The sequence below is a fragment of the Diabrotica virgifera genome, chromosome 1, assembly GCF_917563875.1.
Source record: "Diabrotica virgifera virgifera chromosome 1, PGI_DIABVI_V3a".
NCBI classification, from domain to species: domain Eukaryota; kingdom Metazoa; phylum Arthropoda; class Insecta; order Coleoptera; family Chrysomelidae; genus Diabrotica; species Diabrotica virgifera.
Genome location: NC_065443.1, coordinates 208227297 through 208249323, shown reverse-complemented (window position 1 = coordinate 208249323; position 22027 = coordinate 208227297). Strand labels below are relative to the sequence as shown.

The window sequence follows — 22027 nt, the reverse complement described above, 5'->3', positions numbered from 1 at the left end:
AATTCACACTCAGAACGGGGCTTACTAGGGTGTTACTTACTTGGGAGATACAACTTGCTCCAACTTATTATGCAGGGAAAAATGCAAAGAAAAAGAAGCTTGGGGAGACGTAGAATATCATGGATGTGCAACCTGAGAGAATGGTACGCATGTACATCAAATGAACTTTTTAGAGCAGCCGTCTCTAAAGTTCGAATAGTTATGATGATTGCTGACCTCCGTCGCGGCGATGGCACTTAAAAAACTTACTTTCTAACACAATGAGCTGCTGTAAGAACATATTCTTCTGTTAACAATGAAGCTCCACAATGATAGTGTCCATCATATACTATTCTTGCTATCCACGGATATCGATTAACACCAGTTGGACGACCACCTACTATTCTGTTTTCTTGATTTGATACCCCGCATTCTAAAATAAATAATATGGTATTAGAACATATTGAAAGTTATGTGGAGGCATATGGACCAGGGAATTTATCATTAAAAATATAGGCTATTGATAATGTTCAAAATAAGAGAGCTAAAAGGAACTACAACGTTAACGGGATTTTATTGTCTCATATGGTCAATGGATCTCTAAATTTGAAAAAACCGCTGAGTGCTACCATTTAAATGGGTGCGTTTTTGAGAAAGGGGTGAATTAGTCCCTAGGCACAGGGTGCATTAGGGTAAGTTCTATGCAATTTTGGTACAAATATGTCTACAGAAAAATTGTTCCAGATTAAATTTACTATCGAAACGTCACCTCTTAAAGTGAAAAATATTTTATTTTACAAAAATATATTCAAAAGAAAAGCAAGGAAAAAACACGAAAGGCAGCAATTTTGTTTTTTGCCCCATAACTTTTTTCCACGGGGATATAGGTATAGGCATTACTTTAGTGAAAAATAACTTCTATTCTTCCTCTTTAAAATAAAGCTCGGTAAAAGTCTCTGGGATTTATAGTTTCTGAAATAGAATTTTTCAAAGTTCGCCGCTCACATCATTTTTGAGACATTTTCCCCATTATTTCGGAAACATTGTTCTGTAACTTTTTTCTACGCATTTCTAGGTATATGCAATGGTACATTTAGTAGAAAGAGAAGTCAATTATCTTTAAAATGGTCTACTGTATAAGGTTATACGACTCTTTATAGGCAAGCTATGCTTTTTCAAGGTTTTATACTTTTAATAATTTTTGATATTTTTAATGATTATTTTTTAAATTTCTCATTGTGAATATTTTCCTTGTAAATTTAGGTATGTACATTGTAAAGCTTGTTTTCTTTGCTTTAAAATGGTGTATTGCAAAAAATTCTAGGACTATTTTAAACAAGATCTTCGTAGGATATCCAAGGGTATTCGTAATTAGAGAAAAATTTTAAATTTTTTTTATTTTTTTCAATTAGAAGAATGTAATTGCATATTATAACATAATTTTTAATTCCAAATAACTTTTCTTGATAACACTTTTCGATATTGTGAAATATAAAGGTACTTTACTCTTGAGCGAAATTCATATTTTTTAATATACCTCGTACTCTATTGAAACAATTTTATATCTGATGATTGCATCTTAGGTTTTATACTATGCAAAGTATTTTATAAACAATATTTTTTTTATAAAGTTAATAATAAAAAAGTTTTCCATGTGGTTTCAACTTAGTAGGACTCCTTGCATGTGTATATGTCACATTTTGAAAAAGCATATCTTGTTTAAAAATAGTCCTAGAATTTTTTACGATACACCATTTTAAAGTAAAGAAAATAAGCTTTCTTTTTTATTATACAATGTATATACCTAAATATACCATAAAAAACGTTATAATAAGAAATTTATATATTTTAAATAATAAAAAATCATTAAAAGTATAAAATTTTGAACAACCATATCTTGCTTAAAAGTAGCCATACAGCCTTCTATAGGAGATCATTTTAAGGGCAATTAACTTTTCTTCGTATTAAATGTACAATGCATATACCTAAAGCTACGTAGAACAAAGTTACAGAACAATGTTTGAGAAGTAACAAGCAAAATGGGCCAAAATCGCTGTGAGTCGCTAACTTTGAAAAATCATATTTTGGAAAATATAAATCATAGAGACTTTTATAAAACGTCATTTTAAAGAGAAAGGATGAAATATTTTTTTTTTGTAAAGCAATGCCTATATCCACATCCCCGTGGAAAAAAGTTATGGGGCAAAAAAGAAAATTGCTATCATTTGAGTTTTTTTCTTGCTTTTCTTTTGAATATATTTTTGTAAAAAAAAGTATTTTTGACTTTAAAAGGTGATGCCTCGATAGTAAATTTAGCCTGGAACAATTTTCCTGTAGACATATTTGTACCAACAGTGTATAGAACTCACCCTAATTCGCCCTGTGCCTAGGGACTAATTCACCCCATTCTCAAAAACGCACCCCTTTAAATGGTAGCACTCCACGGGTTTTTATTATTTAGAGGTCCATTGACCATATGAAACAATAAAACCTCCTTAACGTTGTAGTTCCTTTCCAAAATACATAATCAATAGCCTAATACGGGAATAATCGATTTTTAAATACAGCACCTATATTATGATACAATTAACCCAAAAGATGGCATAACCCAGACATCCAAAGTGAAAGTTATCCTCCAACACCAAATTGTTCTATAAGGTCCACATAATGTTCAGAAAAAAGTCACACCATTTTGAGCGTCGGGTTTGGGGGAAGAGGGGGGAGAAATCGATAAATTCGTAGTTTTTTACGTTTTTCGTCAATATTTCTAAAACTAAGCGGTTTAGCATGAACAACCTTCTATACAAAAATGTTCTTCATTACATTTGAAATAAAAAAGGTCCTACCTATACATAATCCTTCTAAAATGAACGGTTCCAAAGTTGCGGAGGTAGTATAGTATAATTGGTCCAAAAAAAAGGCCTAACTCAAACATCCCAATTAAAAGTTTTCCTCCAACACCAAATTGTTCTATATGGTCCACATATTGATCAGTAAAAAGTTACACCATTTTGAGCGTCCAGTTTGGGGGGAAGATGGGGGAGAAGTCGGTAAATTAGTAGTTTCTTTACGTTTTTCGCCAATATTTCTAAAACTATGCTTTGGCGTAAACAATGTTCTATAAAAAAATGTTCTACATAAAATTTCAAACAAAAAAGGTCCTATACATAATTGTTATAAAATAAACGGTTCCAGAGTTACGGAGAGTTAAAGGTGGAGGTTTTTGATCCTTTTTATATTATTTGGGCCATTGATGATGATTTTGGGTGGTGAGGTTGAGGTTTCTTCAAGAGCTTATCACAAACCTATCATCGGCCACTGAAATAGCAAATTTTATTTACAAAACACAATCCTGTTAAAGACCATTTCTTTCATCAGTAATAATATTATAAATTATTGCCCAAAAATTATAAAAAGTATCGAAAACCTCCACATTTCACCCTCCGTAACTCTGGAACCGTTGTTTTTATAACAATTATGTATAGGACCTTTTTTGTTTTAAATTTCATGTAGAACATTTTTGTATAGAACATTGTTTAAGCTACAGCATAGTTTTAGAAATACTGACGAAAAACTTAAAAAAACTACTAATTTACCGACTCAAAATGGTGTAACTTTTTAATGAACAATATGTGCACCATATATAACAATTTGGCGTTGGAGGAAAACTTTTACTTTGGATGTTTGGGTTAGGTCTTTTTTTGGACCAATTATAATATACTACCTCCGTAACTTTGGAACCGTTCATTTTAGAAGGATTATGCATAGGACCTTTTTTATTTCAAATTTAATGTAGAACATTTTTGTATAGAAGGTCGTTCATGCTAAACCGCATAGTTTTAGAAATATTGACGAACAACGTAAAAAACTACGAATTTACCGATTTCTCCCCCCTCTCCCCCCAAACCCGACGCTCAAAATGGTGTGACTTTTTCTGAACACTATTAGACTGGGAGATATTATACAGACGTTCAGCCACGATTTTCTAAATCCTGCCTTTTGCAATACTGGAAGGGTAGAAGATGTACTTACAATCTGTGGAAACATTCACAAAGGCTATAGCGGGATAAGATGGTAAAATCTGCACTCGGCTGGATTCTTAGTTGGGGTTGGGCAATCGAAAGTACATAATTCAAAAACCCCCTAACCAAATTTTTAGCTCCCTATGTGACCCCAGGTGTCCCCTATCGAAAAAAATGTGTTTTTTAGAAAAACATTTTTTTGGAGCGATCTTTTGCTTTAAAAAATGTGAAAAAAAATTGTGAATGTACATTATTATACCCTAAATCCCACTGATTTTTTTCATATTTTTTGGATCAAAATTGACGCCAGAAAAAATTTTTGAAGTTTTCAAAAAAAATTTAGGTTATGTAGGTAATTTTTGGCTAGCTCCGACAAAAATTTTTTTAGTGTATTTTTTTACGTTCTTTTGAATGGCAGGGATAGTTTTGCCATTTTCTCGCCGGAAATTACTCAAAATTCGAAAAAACCCATTTTTTTGGTTACCCCCCCTCATATTTTTAGTGTTTACTGAGCGATCTTTTCTTTAAAAAATCTGAAAAAAATTATGCACATACATTGAGGCCCAAAAATATACCATTTTTTTTTCAGATTTTTTGGATCAAAATTGAAAAATTTTGAATTTTTCAAAAAATTTTTAGGTTATGTAGGTAATTTTTGGCGAGCGCCGACATAATTTTTTTTAGTGTATTTTTTTCCGTTATTTTGAATGGCTGGGATAGTTTTGCCATTTTCTCGCCGGAAATTGCTCAAAATTCGAAAAAAACCCATTTTTTGGTTCCCCCCTCATATTTTTAGTGTTTACTGACCGATCTTTCCTTTAAAAAATCTGAAAAAAACTATGAACATACATTGATGCCCAAGAATATACTGGTTTTTTTTCAGATTTTTTGGATCAAAATTGAAAAATTTTGAATTTTTCAAAAAATTTTTAGGTTATGTAGGTAATTTTTGGCTAGGCCTGACATAATTTTTTTTAGTGTATATTTTTCCGTTCTTTTGAATGGCTGGGATAGTTTTGCCATTTTCTCGCCGGAAATTGCTCAAAATTCGAAAAAACCCATTTTTTTGGTTCCCCCCCTCATATTTTTAGTGTTTACTGAGCGATCTGTTTAAAAAATCTGAAAAAAAAAATTATGAACATACATTGATGGCCAAAAGCATACTGTTTTTTTATCAGATTTTTTGGATCAAAATTGAAAAATTTTGAATTTTTCAAAAAATTTTTAGGTTATGTAGGTAATTTTTGGCGAGCGCCGACATAATTCTTTTTTGGTGTATTTTTTTCCGTTCTTTTGAATGGCTGGGATAGTGTTGCCATTTTCTCGCCGGAAATTGCTCAAAATTCGAAAAAACCCATTTTTTGGTTCCCCCCTCATATTTTTAGTGTTTACTGACCGATCTTTCCTTAAAAAAATCTGAAAAAAATTATGAACATACATTGATGCCCAAAAATATACTGTTTTTTTTTCAGATTTTTTGGATCAAAATTGAAAAATTTTGAATTTTTCAAAAATTTTTTAGGTTATGTAGGTAATTTTTGGCTAGGTCCGACATAATTTTTTTTAGTGTATATTTTTCCGTTCTTTTGAATGGCTGGGATAGTTTTGCCATTTTCTCGCCGGAAATTGCTCAAAATTCGAAAAAACCAATTTTTTTTAGTTCCCCCCTCATATTTTTTGTGTATACTGAGCGATCTGTTCTTTAAAAAATCTGAAAAAAAATTATGAACATACATTGATCGCCAAAAACATACTGTTTTTTTTATCAGATATTTTGGATCAAAATTGAGGCTAGAAAAAATTATTGAATTTCTCAAAAAAATTTTAGGTTATGTAGGTAATTTTTGGTTACCTCCGACATAATTTTTTTTAGTGTATTTTTTTCCGTTCTTTTGAATGGCTGGGATAGTTTTGCCATTTTCTCGCCGGAAATTGCTCAAAATTCGAAAAAACCAATTTTTTTGCTTCCCCCCTCATATTTTTTGTGTATACTGAGCGATCTGTTCTTTAAAAAATCTGAAAAAAAATTATGAACATACATTGATCGCCAAAAACATACTGTTTTTTTTTTATCAGATATTTTGGATCAAAATTGAGGCTAGAAAAATTATTGAATTTCTCAAAAAAATTTTAGGTTATGTAGGTAATTTTTGGTTACCTCCGACATAATTTTTTTAGTGTATATTTTTCCGTTCTTTTGAATGGCTGGGATAGTTTTGCCATTTTCTCGCCGGAAATTGCTCAAAATTCGAAAAAACCCATTTTCTGGTTTCCCCCTCCTCATATTTTTAGTGTTTACTGAGCGATCTGTTCTTTAAAAAATCTGAAAAAAAATTATGAACATACATTGATGACCAAAAACATACTGTTTTTTTTTATCAGATTTTTTGGATCAAAATTGAGGCTAGAAAAAATTATTGAATTTCTCAAAAAATTTTTAGGTTATGTAGGTAATTTTTGGCTAGCTCCGATATAATTTTTTTTAGTGTATTTTTTTCCTTCTTTTGAATGGCTTGGATAGTTTTGCCATTTTCTCGCCGGAAATTGCTCAAAATTCGAAAAAACCCATTTTTTGGTTTTCCCCCCTCATATTTTTAGTGTTTACTGAGCGATATTTTCTTAAAATAATCTGAAAAAAATTATGAACATACATTGTTATGCCCAAAAACATACTGATTTTTTTTAGATTTTTTGGATTAAAATTTTACAAACAAAAATTTTTTGAATTTTTCAAAAAAAATCGTTTATGTAAGCCATTTTTGACAGACTTCGAAATAATTTGTGTATTTTTTTTCGTTCTTTTGAATAACTGGGTTAGATTTGCCATTTTCTCTCCGGGACTTCCTCACAATTCGAAAAGAGCCATTTCTTTGTGTCCCCCTATGTGTACACATAAACTCAATTGCATGTCAATAAATAACGATTTTTGATGTCAATAAATAACGATTTTCCGTTATTTTGAATAGCGTGATCAGGTTTTTTGAGAAGAGAAGGTAGCCATTTTGAGAAGAGAATATGCATAAAATACGACAAACTCCCTTTGTTGATATTTTTCCTATGTTTTTAGTAGACAACCTTAACCCTTAACTATAGGTACATGGCTACCTTAATTACATTATGTATAGATCAATTCATAGATATTTCTTCGTCTTAGTTGTGTTTTCCGATTTCTCAATTGAAATTACCATATTAATATTACCTTTTGCGTATTTATTAATTAAGTTAAGGTAATTGAAAGTTAATATTTTGATACGCTAGAGTACCTATTTTAAAAAATATATCAATATTAAAAATATTTAAATATATATAGACATTATTAATGTCATTAATAAGTAATTATAAGTAATTAATAAGTAATTAATAAGTAATTAATAAGTAATTAATAAGTAATTAATAAGTAATAAGTAATTATTAAAAACGTTTTCACAGCATGAAATATGCCATACAGTTATAGGCAAACGTTTATTTTCAACTTTATTTGATTTATTAATTTTACTTTTCAAAGGTGTAAAGTAAATAAAATTATTCGTTAAAAGTTACATTTTAAATAAGCAAACACGTTTGCCCCGTAATCAAGTTATTTCCATAAATGTAGCTTACTAAATAAGTATGTGAATATCTACATATTTATATTTTCAATCCATGATATACATACATAGATAGAATAATAATACAATAATACTGTAGGTAAGCATAAGCCAATTCGTGCTCGATTTTCCACGTGCTGCACACTGTGCCGGCGAGAAAATGGCAAAACTATCCCAGCCATCCAAAAGAACGGAAAAATATACACTAAAAAAATTATGTCGGACCTAGCAAAAAATTACCTACATAACCTAAAAATTTTTTGAAAAATTCAAAATTTTTCAATTTTGATCCAAAAAATCTGAAAAAAAAACCAGTATATTTTTGGGCATCAATGTATGTTCATAATTTTTTTCAGATTTTTTAAAGGAAAGATCGGTCAGTAAACACTAAAAATATGAGGGGGGAACCAAAAAATGGGTTTTTTCGAATTTTGAGCAATTTCCGGCGAGAAAATGGTAAAAGTATCCCAGCCATTCAAAAGAACGGAAAAAAATACACTAAAAAAAATTATGTCGGCGCTCGCCAAAAATTACCTACATAACCTAAAATTTTTTTGAAAAATTCAAAATTTTTCAATTTTGATCCAAAAAATCTGAAAAAAAATAGTATATTTTTGGGCATCAATGTATGTTCATAATTTTTTTCAGATTTTTTAAAGAAAAGATCGCTCAGTAAACACTAAAAATATGAGGGGGGTAAACAAAAAAATGGGTTTTTTCGAATTTTGAGTAATTTCCGGCGAGAAAATGGCAAAACTATCCCTGCCATTCAAAAGAACTGAAAAAAATACACTAAAAAAAATTATGTCGGAGGTACCCAAAAATTACCTACATAACTTAAAAATTTTTTGAGGAATTCAATAATTTTTTCTAGCCTCAATTTTGATCCAAAAAATCTGATAAAAAAACAGTATGTTTTTGGCCATCAATGTATGTTCATAATTTTTTTCAGATTTTTTAAAGAACAGATCGCTCAGTAAACACTAAAAATATGAGGGGGGAACCAAAAAAATGGGTTTTTTTCGAATTTTGAGCAATTTCCGGCGAGAAAATGGCAAAACTATCCCAGCCATTCAAAAGAACGGAAAAATATACACTAAAAAAAATTATGTCGGACCTAGCCAAAAATTACCTACATAACCTAAAAATTTTTTGAAAAATTCAAAATTCTTCAATTTTGATCCAAAAAATCTGAAAAAAAAACAGTATATTTTTGGGCATCAATGTATGTTCATAATTTTTTTCAGATTTTTTAAAGGAAAGATCGGTCAGTAAACACTAAAAATATGAGGGGGGTAACCAAAAAAATGGGTTTTTTCGAATTTTGAGTAATTTCCGGCGAGAAAATGGCAAAACTTTCCCTGCCATTCAAAATAACGGAAAAAAATACACTAAAAAAAATTATGTCGGCGCTTGCCAAAAATTACCTACATAACCTAATAATTTTTTGAAAAATTCAAAATTTTTCAATTTTGATCCAAAAAATCTGAAAAAAAAATAGTATATTTTTGGGCCTGAATGTATGTTCATAATTTTTTTCAGATTTTTTAAAGAAAAGATCGCTCAGTAAACACTAAAAATATGAGGGAGGTAACCAAAAAAATGGGTTTTTTCGAATTTAGAGTAATTTCCGGCGAGAAAATGGCAAAACTATCCCTGTCATTCAAAAGAACGTAAAAAAATACACTAAAAAAATTTTGTCGGAGCTAGCCAAAAATTACCTACATAACCTAAAAATTTTTTGAAAACTTCAAAAATTTTTTCTGGCGTCAATTTTGATCCAAAAAATCTGAAAAAAATCAGTGGGATTTAGGGTACAATAATGTACATTCACAATTTTTTTCACATTTTTTAAAGCAAAAGATCGCTCCAAAAAAATGTTTTTCGAAGAAACACATTTTTTTCGATAGGGGACACCTGGGGTCACATAGGGAGCTAAAAATTTGGTTAGGGGGTTTTTGAACTATGTACTTTCGATTGCCCAACCCCAACTAAGAATCCAGCCGAGTGCAGATTTTACCATCTTATCCCGCTATTTTTTTTTAAATTTCCCGCTAAATTTCCTGTGACATTTTCCTGTAAAAATTAGATTTTCCCAAAAAATAAAAATAGGGTTTTGCGATGATTTTCCAAGTCCTGCCATATCCGTAGATAGACAGGATGCTATCGATTTTATGAAGAACATTTTTTGGGCAGGAGGGTTGCAAACGGGGTAACGGAGTATACATGTATACAAACATGTAAGGAAAATAATGAAATTTTCATGATTTTCTAGGTCCTGCCAACTAAATAAACTAAACATATTTATTTCAAAATGATCAAAAAAAATATTGGCATGACGTCTCCTAATGTTTAAGTATACTTGTCCCTTGGAAAATTCTGCGGAAAATTTTCACCCTGGTTCCGTGATTTTCTTAGTCCTGCCTTTAAAAAGTTATAATACTCAAATACAATCAATACCTTTTCGGTACCCGGCAGGAAGGTTAAACGTTTCTTGTAAGACGGCAGGAGTCCTAGATTTGTAAGAAAATTCGTGAAAAAGTCAACGATCTTCTGAGTCATGCCATTTTGCACATGTTTCAAGAATATTAATATAAGTCTATTTACAAAGAGGCAGGATGGTTTTATGGTTATTTTGTATACAGGGTGGGGCATTAGTGTGACAAAGTCCAATTACTCGTTTGTCGTAAGATATACGAAAAAAGTTATTTAGGTTAAACATTGGCCACAAATAGGACTCTGATTTAACAGTATTTTCTAATATGCAGGGATACCCGTTTTCATAGGGTGACACAAATTTTTGTTTTTTTAAATGGAATACCCTGTATATTTTTACATTTTTGGATTCTACTCGATGTTCTCTTTAATAAAATATAGTGTTTTGAAATATTATACGAGGTAGTTTAAAATATAATTACGTTTTTTTGTTAATTTTGTAGGAACATTCACACCCTATATATATTGTTAGTGATTTGATATCCAAACTTCTATTAATTTATGTTTAAACGATTTTTAATAAAGTCTACTATTGTCAGTTATTAATAGTATACCAAAATTTTTAATTGTAGTATACGGGGTTGGTTGAAACTCGGAATGAGTATTTTCTGAGTTTTCTTAAATGGGACACCCTGTATTTTAGTATTATAATAAAATGATATTTTATGGTACCTTTTTATTTGTTAAGCATTTTCTATACCATATTTATGTATTAATTTCGGCAGTAAATTGATACAGACATATTACTCAGGTAGTTTTTGGGGTTTCTGAACATGAATGTCACATTAGAACAGATCTTTACCTAGTGCTCGGTTTAGTTAGTTTACTTTCACGCAGATGAATCACACTCGTTTCATTGGTGGGCTGACTTCTACTATTTATTTAGCAGGGCTTTATTTTCATGAAACGTATTTTACGTTTCATGTTTCATTTTTACGTTTCATCTTTCTTTGGTGTGCGGCTTCCCTAAGGCGAGCCGCACACCAACGAAACATGAAACGTAAAACACGTTTCATGAAAATAAAACACGGCTAAACAAATCTTAAGTCCGCCTACCAATGAAACGAGTGTGATTGATGCTAATAAAACATTTTTATTTTCGGAGAGTCGCATAAATGGCCCGACGTCTATTTTTTAGCGGTGTTTTATTTCCATGAAACGTGATTTAAGTTTTTTTTTGTTCCAGAGATATATCGATTCCATCAATTGCGAATCTCTAGTACCGGCCATAGGAATCTTTTTTGTCTTTCCCTTTTAGGTATTTTTGACACTAGATTATTAAATTGTGAGGTATTCTAGTACTAAAAGGTACTCCTGCTTTAAGTCAGTAGGATGCATGGTTTTCTGGAAAAATCCATTTTAAAATTTTTCGTTTGTTGAAATTGAAAATTTTTTTAAGAAAATTAAAAAAAAAACGGTGTATTTGCCGACTTAAAGCAAGAGTAACTTTTAGTACTAGTATACCTCATAATTTAATACTCTACTCTCAAAAATGTCTAAAAATTTAAAGACCAATAAGTTATGAGATAAAATATCCGTTGATCTACCCAAGACGGATGCCTATGAAATGACCAGTACTAGAAATTCACAATTGATGAAATCGATTCATCTCTGGAAGAGAAATAAACGTAGCAATTTTCGTATTCCTAAATAGAATTTTTCCAAATTCTTTTAAACTCAAAAAACCAAAAAACGAAAAATTTTTCAAATCGATTTTTCTAGAACACTGCATATTCTTATGAGTTAAAGCAAAAGTACCTTTTAGTACAAAACTATCCCAGAATTTAATAATCCAGTGTCAGAAATGCTTAAAAGTTAGACAGAAAAGTTATTCGATAAAATATCCGTTTCCGTACCCAAAACGGACCCCTATGACCGGTACTAAAAATTGACAATTAATAATTGACATTTGACAATTGACCTCTGGAAGATAAATAAGTTTACCAGTTTTCGTTTTGCCAAATAAAAGCGTTCTGCAGCTATTTTAAAGAAACTAATTACAAGACTTCGATATGCTTCTTTTAGACGAAGCATATCGAAGTAGAGGTCGTCCGCCAACCAGATGGTCTGATGACATCAAACGGATCGACAGAAACTTGATGCAGACAGCACAGGACAGAAATGCATGGAGAAGACTGAGGGAGACCTATATACAGCATTAGAGAGATCCGGGTTGAATTATTACGATGATGAATTACAAGACGCCATCTTTAAAGAGCTCTAGCTTTCCACGGAAGCATTTTTTAACTAGGTGAATTGAGTTAAATTTTCTTAAAATTATCTGAGGAATCTCCGGTTTTCGTTTATTATGAGAGCTTCTGGACACCCTGTATAATATAATGGGTAGGTAAATTCCCTACTATAACCAATAAATTTTAAAAATTGTTGATTTACTTTTATTGCGTTTACTTAGATAAAAATATGATCTAATCCCTTAAAATAAAGTTGTTACAGTTTGCTATTAGATTTGAAAAGTGTAAAAATTCCGAGACATTATTAAGTAAGATAATATTTAATAGGATACGATTGTTTTAATGATATACAAATTAATTTTTTGTATTATTCATCTTTGCGGTTATCCTGCCAAGTTTTAAACGGTTTTAGATTAGTGTTTTTTAAGCATACTCGACATGGTATGACTCAGAAAATTGTGGTGATATGAATATGTTTGTATAATACCCTGAAATAATTTTAGAGACACACAATTTAATTTTTTTATACGAAATAACTATACAACCATCCTGCCTCTTTGAAAATATATTTATATTAACCATCTTGAGATATGTGCGAAATGGCATGAATTAGATAATCGTGTAATTTTCCACGAATTTTCTTACACATTTTTTAACTATATATAGTAAAAAAGTGTAACTAAATATCCTGCCATTTTGAATAATGTCTACTGAAATTATTTATTTTATAACAAAATTTATTTTATGACTTAGAAAATCACGGAACCAGAGTGAAAATTTTATACAGAATTTTCCAAGAAACAAGTGCAGTTAAACATTAGGTGACGTCATACCAACATTTTTTTTTTGTCATTTTGAAATAAATATGATTAATTTATTAAGTTGGCAGGACTTAGAAAATTATGAAAATTTCATTATTTTCATTACATGTTTGTATATCTGTATACTGTATACTCCCTTAGTCCTTTTACAACCGTCCTGCCCAAAAAATTTTCTTCATAAAATAGATAGTATCCTGTTATTCTATGGATATGGCAGGACTTAAAAATTCATCGCAACTGCCAATTTTTTTTTCATGGAAAATCTAATTTTCACAGGAAAATGTCACAGGAAACCCGTGGATTTTTCCACAAATTGTAAGTACCTTCTCTAACCTTCCAGTATTGCAAAAGGCAGGACTTAGAAAATCGTCGTTGAGCTTCTGTTAATATCTCCTGGTTTATATGTGGACCATATAGAACAATTTGGTGTTGGAGGATAACTTTCACTTTGGATGTCTGGGTTTGGGTCTAGTTATACCATACTACTAGAGACTTGCAACTTTTTGCGTTGTGTTCAGGATGATGTCTCAAAAAAAGCCTACAATAGAAAAATTCGTGGAAATACATAATTGCATTTTAAAGTGCATAAAATATATCCAAAAGTGCATAAAAATGTCAAAATAAGTATATTAAGGGCTAGGTTTTGTTACTCGGCGGTTTTTGTGGTCGCTAAACACGAATTCGCCTTCAGAACACGCCCGGAGCACTTGGTGCCCAGGGTTACTTCTAAGGCACGTCATCTGGAAGTTCGAGGGTTATCGATACTAAATTGATGCAAACAGATTACTTGATTTTTGACACTAAATCACACTAAATTAATGTAAACAGATTTTTGGAGTAGCTGAAAATGAATACGCCATCAGAACCGACGTCCGGAGCACCTGGTGCCCACGGTCACCGCTAAGGCAAGTCATCTTCTGGAGTTTGGAAGGTTTTCTGCACTGAATGCATGCAAATAGATTACTGGGCGGTTTTTGGGGTTGCTGAATACGAGTAAGTCATCAGAACCGACCCCCAGACTACCTGGTGCCCAATTAACTGTCAAGGCGTGTTGTCTTTTTGAGTTTGGATGGTTTTTGGGCACGATGTGCACCGGGTCGGTGTTTGATGACGTATTCTTGTTCAGCGACCCCAAAAACACCGATTATCTCGGGGTTAATTGATGCTCTGTTTGCACCGATTTAGTGCTGAAAACCCTTGAAACTCCAGATGACATGTCTTAGCAGTGAAATTTGGGCAGTTCCAGTGGTCAGTTTTGATGGTCATCTTCGGCGACCCCAAAAACCTCCGAGTAGCAAAATATGCACCTTAATATACTTATTTTGACATGTTTATGTAATTTTGGATGCATTTTAGGCACTTTTCATGCAACTATGCATTTTCACGCATTTTTCTATTGTAGACTCTGTTTAGGCAATACGTAAAGTATCCTTAACAATAGTAACCTATACTTATTGTACGGTTATAGAGTATATTCCCATAGGTAAGCTGGTTAAGAGTAGATAACGATTTTTCATATGTAATTTAAAGTATTATCTGCATAAATGGCACAAAGAATATTTGCTACGAGAGGTATATGGTTCAAAATGCATACAGTATCACGACTAATAAGTTATGTTCACATACATGTAGAGTACTTACAGTTTTATTCCTTGATGACGTGTCACATCAGAGCTCTGATTGAATTCCATAATCCATTTGGTTCATTTGTAAGGCACTCACTAATACGCTAAATAAATCATCGTCGATAATACTGAGCAGATTGAATTATCTGAGCGGTATAAAACGATAGCAAAAAAAGCCGGTAAAATGCGGCCTTTTTACGAATAGCGGGAGCGTCGATAGATTAGAGATGATTCTCGTTAGGAAGCTTTTGACGATCTGCCCCGGCGAGGGGTTCAAATGCGAGTCTCAACAATAACCTGGAGTTTCCAGAAAGGTTACATAAATACTACTTGAATTTTAAGTAATCAGTAGTACAGGGGCGTAACTAATTATTTTAGTGAGCCGTGTATAATATATTTATTGTACATATTGCCGGGGGCGACAGGCGAGAGAGATGGCCTATATCACCTCGAAGAGAGGGGATTGGCAAAGATGTGCACAACGATAAGAAATGTTTGAAGAAATTAGAGTTTATATACACAAGGGGTAACAACGATAAAATGGAGGAAAACGATAAGTTTTCCCCCTAGGGATAGATTTTAATCTTCCAGGGGAATCACAGCGATTTTCGTAATACCACGAAGAAAATCACCGTGAGTAGTGTGAATCTTGACAGTACGAACTAGACCATCCTTACCAGGCAATACATCTATTACCCTGGCAGTTGGCCATAAGAGTGGAGGAGTACCATCCTCCTTCAACAGAACCAAATCCCCGATCTTGACAGGGTCAGTAGGGTCGGTCCATTTATTTCTTTGCTGCAGGAGGCAAAGATAGTCTTTTTTCCACAATTTCCAAAATTGCTGTTGAATTTTACTAATACGCTGAAAAAGATTCAACCTATTTTCAGGTATCTCTGAAACACTTGGTTCAGGGGGCGCGGTTAAACTTCTTTGAACTAAGAAGTGAGCTGGAGATAGGAAAGCGAAGTCATTGGCGTCAGACGACATCCTAGTGATGGGTCTCGAATTTAGAATAGCCTCGATTTGGCATAATACTGTGTTAAACACTTCAAAGGTGAAGTGGGAATTTCCTATAATTCGATAGAGGTGATACTTCACACTCTTTATTCCTACCTCATGGAGGCCGAATTGATGGGGGTTGCGGGGAACACCCATCTTGAAAGTTATGGAGTTTTGAGTACAGAATTCCTTAATCTGTTCCGAATTATTTTGATTTAAGAAAAAATCATAGAATTCGCGCATTTCATTTTTTGCCCCATGGAAATTTGTGGCATTGTCGCTCCAAATAATACTGGGCGTGGATCTTCTGGCAATAAACCTTTTCAGAGTAAGAATATAGGCTTCTGCGCTTAATCCTGTGACGAGTTCGATATGAACACATTTAGTGCTCATGCAAATGAAATAGGCTACGTATGCTTTGTAAAGCGGTGCCTTCCTCAAATGTGAGGACTTAATTAAGAAGAACCCCCCATAGTCCACTGAGACGACTTGGAAGGGTCTAGTGGGGAGTACACGATCGGGATGCATATCTGCCATCTGTTGAACAGAATTGGGTGTCATGAATCGGAAACAGTTTACACACTTACGAATTAAGCGTTTAATCTGTCTTAATCCGTCAATTGGCCAGTACTTCATTTTGACATACGAAAGTACTGTTTGCGCGCCTGAATGTAATAACTTATGATGAGCTTGAGTCAAGATTAGTTCTACAACTCGACATTTAGAAGGAAGTAGAATGGGGTGTTTTTGATTATACGATATGGGGGCGTGTCGGAGACGTCCTCCCACACGAATCAGCCCATCATTATGTTGTAGGAAGGGGTTGAGTTTACGAATGGCTTTATTGGTCATGAGTTTAGCATTTTTCAATTCAAGAATCTCTTTTTTAAAGTAGATACTTTGGATATACCTGATGATCGCGTGATCAGCGATCTCCATTTCGGGTGGCGTCAATATATCCGTATCTCGTGGAGAGTTATTTATTTTCTTTTTAATATTACTGATGAATCTAAAAAGATAAGCGACAATTCTTTGAATTTTACGAAAAGAAGAAGATTTAGCGAATAGATTTTCAAAGGTGTCGTTGAGTTCGTGATTTGTTGCTATGTTTGAGACAACTAACTTCCTTAATTCAGGAAGATCATCCTGAAAATGAGGAATTTGATGAAGAGAAAAATCGATGGGATTGTCTCTAATAAAGCTAGGTCCGCATAACCAGTCTTCGGTGGTCTGGGGATTATCAAAGACATTTATCCCTCTGGAAGCGGGGTCAGCGATGTTTTCGTGACTTCTGACGAAATGGAAATCACAAGGAAAAGTTTCCAACAAGGAATTGACCTTTTGAATTCTGTTTTGTACAAAAATGTTCCAAATGTGTTTTTTAGAAAGTATCCAAGACAAGGCAATTGTAGAGTCAGCAAAGAGATGAGATGAAGATATACTCAAATTTTTCTTGAAGATGTGAAAAAGTCTATGAGCCAGAGTGACTCCCAACACTATTCCACAAAGTTCCAATTTGGGGATGGTGAGTTTATTTTTTAGCGGAGAAATTTTGTTTTTAGAAGCGATAAGCCGCGACGATACAGAAAAGTCTGAGTATGTCGCTTTGAGATACACACAAGTGCTGTATATTTTTTCCGATGCGTCGGTGAAAATAATTAATTGAACATCAACAACTTTCTTTTGTAAAAGTAAGCATCGAGGTACCTTGACCTCTTCTATAGTTTTGAATGTCGATAAGAGGTTTTGCCAATTTTTCATAATGATGGGTGAGTCAATGGGTTGATCCCAGTCCAATTTCTGGGACCATATTTCCTGTATCAAGAGCTTAGCGTTCACAAGGACAGGGGATAACCATCCTAGCGGGTCATACAAAGTAGCAATGTAGGAGAGAATAGTACGTTTAGTAACAACATTAGCCAATTTGAAGATAGGAGTTTTAAACGAAAAGTGGTCGCGTTCTGAATCCCAGAATATGCCTAAGACTTTATCAGATCCCGTGAAGTTAAGACTGACTTCAGAGACGGGATTTAAATTGTGTTGAGACAGAAATTCTGAAGAACTGCAGTTCCACTTGTGGAGGAGGAAACCATGGGTTTCTAGCAAAGAAGTTAATTGTTCGAAAAGACAACTTAATTCATGAAGACTGTCAGCACCGCTGATCAGGTCATCCATATAGATAGATTCTTGCAGAACACTAGTAGCAAGTTCGTGGGTATGTTTGTTGTTGTCAGCGATGTGCTTGATAACTCTTTGAGCGATAAATGGGCTACTTGGGAGCCCGAAGGGTAATCTTTGAAATTGATAGCACCGTAAAGGCTGCTGAATATTGTCCCTAAAGAGAAAATTTAACAGAAATGTTTCAGTGGGACAAATGGCGATTTGTAGGAACATAGCCTTGATGTCGCCTACTAGTGCGAATTTAAACTGACGAAACTTAGCGAGAATGTCAAAAAGTTCATGTTGGACGACATAACCTTTGTCTATGACGTCACTGAGGGAGATTCCCGTAGACGATTTATTGTTTGGATCGAAAACTATACGAGTGGAAGTAGTAGAGTTGGATTTGAAAACGGGAAAGTGAGGGAGAAAGTAATTAGGTTTACCTGAGTCATTTAGCATTTTTAACGGCACTTGAATTATTTGTCCGTTATTGAGATATTCCGATATAATGTCCTGATATTTTTCCAATAAATCAGGGTTGAGTTGAAAACGTTTCTCGAGACTGAGAAAACGTCTTTTTGCCGAGAGAAACGAATTTCCCATGTCTATATCTTCGATAGGGAGTTTGAGATTGAGTGTGGACTCATATCGTCCATTGGGGAGAACATTAACATGTTTTACAAAATTAATTTCAGCGGGGTGATCATTAATGAGATCGGTGTTCTGAGGAGCGGCTTCTTCCAGCTCCCAGAATTTTTGTAAATGATCGGATAGTTCCTCGTTGGACACTACCGGCTCATTTACGGCGGAAGGAGTGTTATGAGAACAACAAGTAACGAGAGAGTTTGAATAAAATTCCAAAGCCTTTTTAGTATTTTTCGACTTAAGAGCAAAGTCTGGAACTGACCCTGATATCGTGTACCCGAGTAGAGTGCGTTGAAGAACGGGAAGACCTTTTCCCAAACGAATTATTTCAGGTTGAATGATATCGTTATACAGGTCTGCACCGAGCAGGATACCAATTGGGGATGTTACATGGAACATCGGATCACCTAATGGTATCTCTGAGGGTATGTTTAGTTTGCTCGCCGAAATAGAAATTTGAGGAAGCGGATTTGTTATCTTTGGGAGTACAGAGCACGAGATGTCAAAAGGAACGTCGTTAGCGACAGCGAAAATTGTTGTATCTACAATAGATTGAGACGAGGATGAGGTGGAGTTAATTCCATTGATCCGTAATTTTCCATCTCTAGTGGTGAGTGACAGTTCCTTTACGAGGTCAGCACTAATAAATGAAACCTGTGAGGCCGAGTCTAAAAGTGCCTTTGCGAAGACCCTCTTGCCGCTAGGAGCGACAAGATAGACCTGGAGTGTGCTTAATAACACCAAATGATTATCAAGCGAGGCTGCAGATAGAGCCATTGAATGTGGAGTCGAATTTTGAAGATTAACTTCCGTTTCAGGAGCTCTAACATGTGAGGGCCCCTGTTGTGAATTACCCTGTGTATGGGAGTTATTTGAGATAGCGGTTTTATTATGATTATTTGAGTTGTGTTGGCCAACAGCCGCGGAAGGGTTACTATGACCCGTTTTGTCGAAATGGAGCAACGTGTGATGACGAGATTTACAAACTATGCAAGAGAATTTGGATTTACACTGATCGAGCATGTGAGACCCAAGACAATTAATACAAAATTTATTTTGTTTGACAAAACTAAAACGTTCTTTAGAATTCAACTGCTTGAACTGAGGACAAGAGTAGATCGAGTGAGAGTCGTTGCAATAGGAACATTTCTTAGGACCTAAGCGAGGCGAAAGGTTACTGGTAGAAGTGTCTGAGGCTAGGTGTAAAGAGTGTCTGGAAGTAGTAGTCGATTTTGGTTTTGATTGAGATTGAATATTCTCAAGATGAACAACGCGTGTCTCGATTTCCCCTAGAAAATGGACAAAATCAGGGGTAGCTTGGCTACCACCGGATTGGAACTCAAGAGCCCTAATGGTAGGTGCGTCGAGTTTCTGAGTAGCGATATGTATGAGAAGTAAATGCAAGAGATCTGAAGGGGGCCTATTCAAGTTCAATAGGGCCTTGAAATTATTTGACATGACCGTATGAAAATTTCTTAATTGTGAGTGATTTGCGTTTCCAGAAATAGGAGGCGCATCAAGAATTTGAGAGATGAGAGTTTTGATAAGCGATTTAGAGTTGGCGTACCTTTGTGTCAGGTTATCCCGGGCTATTTTGTAATTGTCACCTGTGAGTGGGATATGCTCGAGAAGCGTCAAAGGCTCGGAAGTTAGAAAACTTTTGAGGTAAATGAGTTTTTCCAGATCACTTAATGTAGTATCAGATCCTATTATTGTATCAAAGGTCTCAATGAATGAATTGTATTCAGTAACTAAGCCACTAAATGGTTTTAACTGAATACGAGGGAGGTTTACTGTTCGTTGCCTAGCCATAGACTGTGAGGTTAGAGAAGAATTAGGGTCAAATTGGAGGGAGGGGGTAGCAGTCACATTAGAACTTTCAATGACCTCTAACCTTTCTTCCAATAGAGAAATTGTATCCAAATATTTATCAAAAACCACAGAGGAATCAGTAGAGGGGGTAGGTTCCTCGGGGATCGTCTCCAGCACATTTTGAGCATCGCGGAAAAGTCCGTAAGAATGTTTGAGTTGTGAAATTATTTCACGAATTTTATATTTGTTTAGAGAATTAAGAGTTGTGGGAACCGAATCAGCCAACTTGGTTATATCAAGTTTTGCGGTGAGCCTCTGTCGGTTATATTTTGATCGGTCAGCCATGTTGCGAGAATGTGAGATTAGATAGATTATTTGCAAATGTCTAAACCTATAAATCGATGCGAAAATGAGAGAATATGTACAATATATTATATATTACACGTTTAATAGTGTGAGATTGGCTTAATAGTATCACCCTGTATGAGCGCAGATTAGTATATGAAATGCAAAACTATAAAATTTCAAAATATATGCAATTTTCCAAAATGGGTATTTTTCAGCAAGTGTGAGACACCCTTAACAAGTATTTAAATTAATTAAATTGAAGGAAAAAACAATTATTTATTTTCTATAGTTTTCTAGAAGTGTAAAATGAGCTTAAGCGAAGCTAAATGTAGCAAAAACTTACAATTTATGCAAGAAAACAAAATTATTTTTAATAATTTTTGTAACCTGTGAACCAGGCTTAATCGGATTCAAAATTATAAATTTAATTTAAATCAAAAGGTTGAACAAACAATGTTAAAATTATAACACCCGTACTATCAGCCAAGAAATGAGTACACTTTTTGTATACTATAAACAGAAAAATATATTTACGAAAATAAAATAATGTAATATATGCAAATATTTTTTCATACAAACAAAACGACTCCTTTATTTGAACAAAGCAAGTAGTTTCTGAAATTGCACGTGTAGACCGGGCTTAACAACCTACCAGCTATTGTAGAGACGTGCTGGGTTAAATACTGAGAATTTGAGTGCAGAAAGAGAGGAATATTTTATTTTTGTGCCGGGGCGGCGTGGCTTGGAAATTTCCAAATGCAACAGAAAGACACTATAAATGAAAAACCGTTATTCTCAGAATAGAGATTATCAAAATATGCAAATACGAAGGACCTTGAGGATTTAATTAATAAATAATTAATATGATACGGCTCGATGGAACAGAAATGTTTAGGCAATACGTAAAGTATCCTTAACAATAGTAACCTATACTTATTGTACGGTTATAGAGTATATTCCCATAGGTAAGCTGGTTAAGAGTAGATAACGATTTTTCATATGTAATTTAAAGTATTATCTGCATAAATGGCACAAAGAATATTTGCTACGAGAGGTATATGGTTCAAAATGCATACAGTATCACGACTAATAAGTTATGTTCACATACATGTAGAGTACTTACAGTTTTATTCCTTGATGACGTGTCACATCAGAGCTCTGATTGAATTCCATAATCCATTTGGTTCATTTGTAAGGCACTCACTAATACGCTAAATAAATCATCGTCGATAATACTGAGCAGATTGAATTATCTGAGCGGTATAAAACGATAGCAAAAAAAGCCGGTAAAATGCGGCCTTTTTACGAATAGCGGGAGCGTCGATAGATTAGAGA

At 33.7% G+C, this 22027-nt stretch overlaps 1 protein-coding gene across 1 annotated transcript in view; it reads right to left on the bottom strand.

Annotated features, from left to right (window-relative positions):
- The window catches only part of LOC114332162 (serine proteinase stubble), a 71736-nt gene that overhangs the window by 25975 nt on the left and 23734 nt on the right, over positions 1-22027 (bottom strand). Inside the window, exon 3 of the mRNA XM_028281901.2 lies at positions 250-412. Coding sequence (XP_028137702.1) covers positions 250-412 — 163 coding nt within the window. The remainder of the gene's footprint in view (positions 1-249; positions 413-22027) is intronic.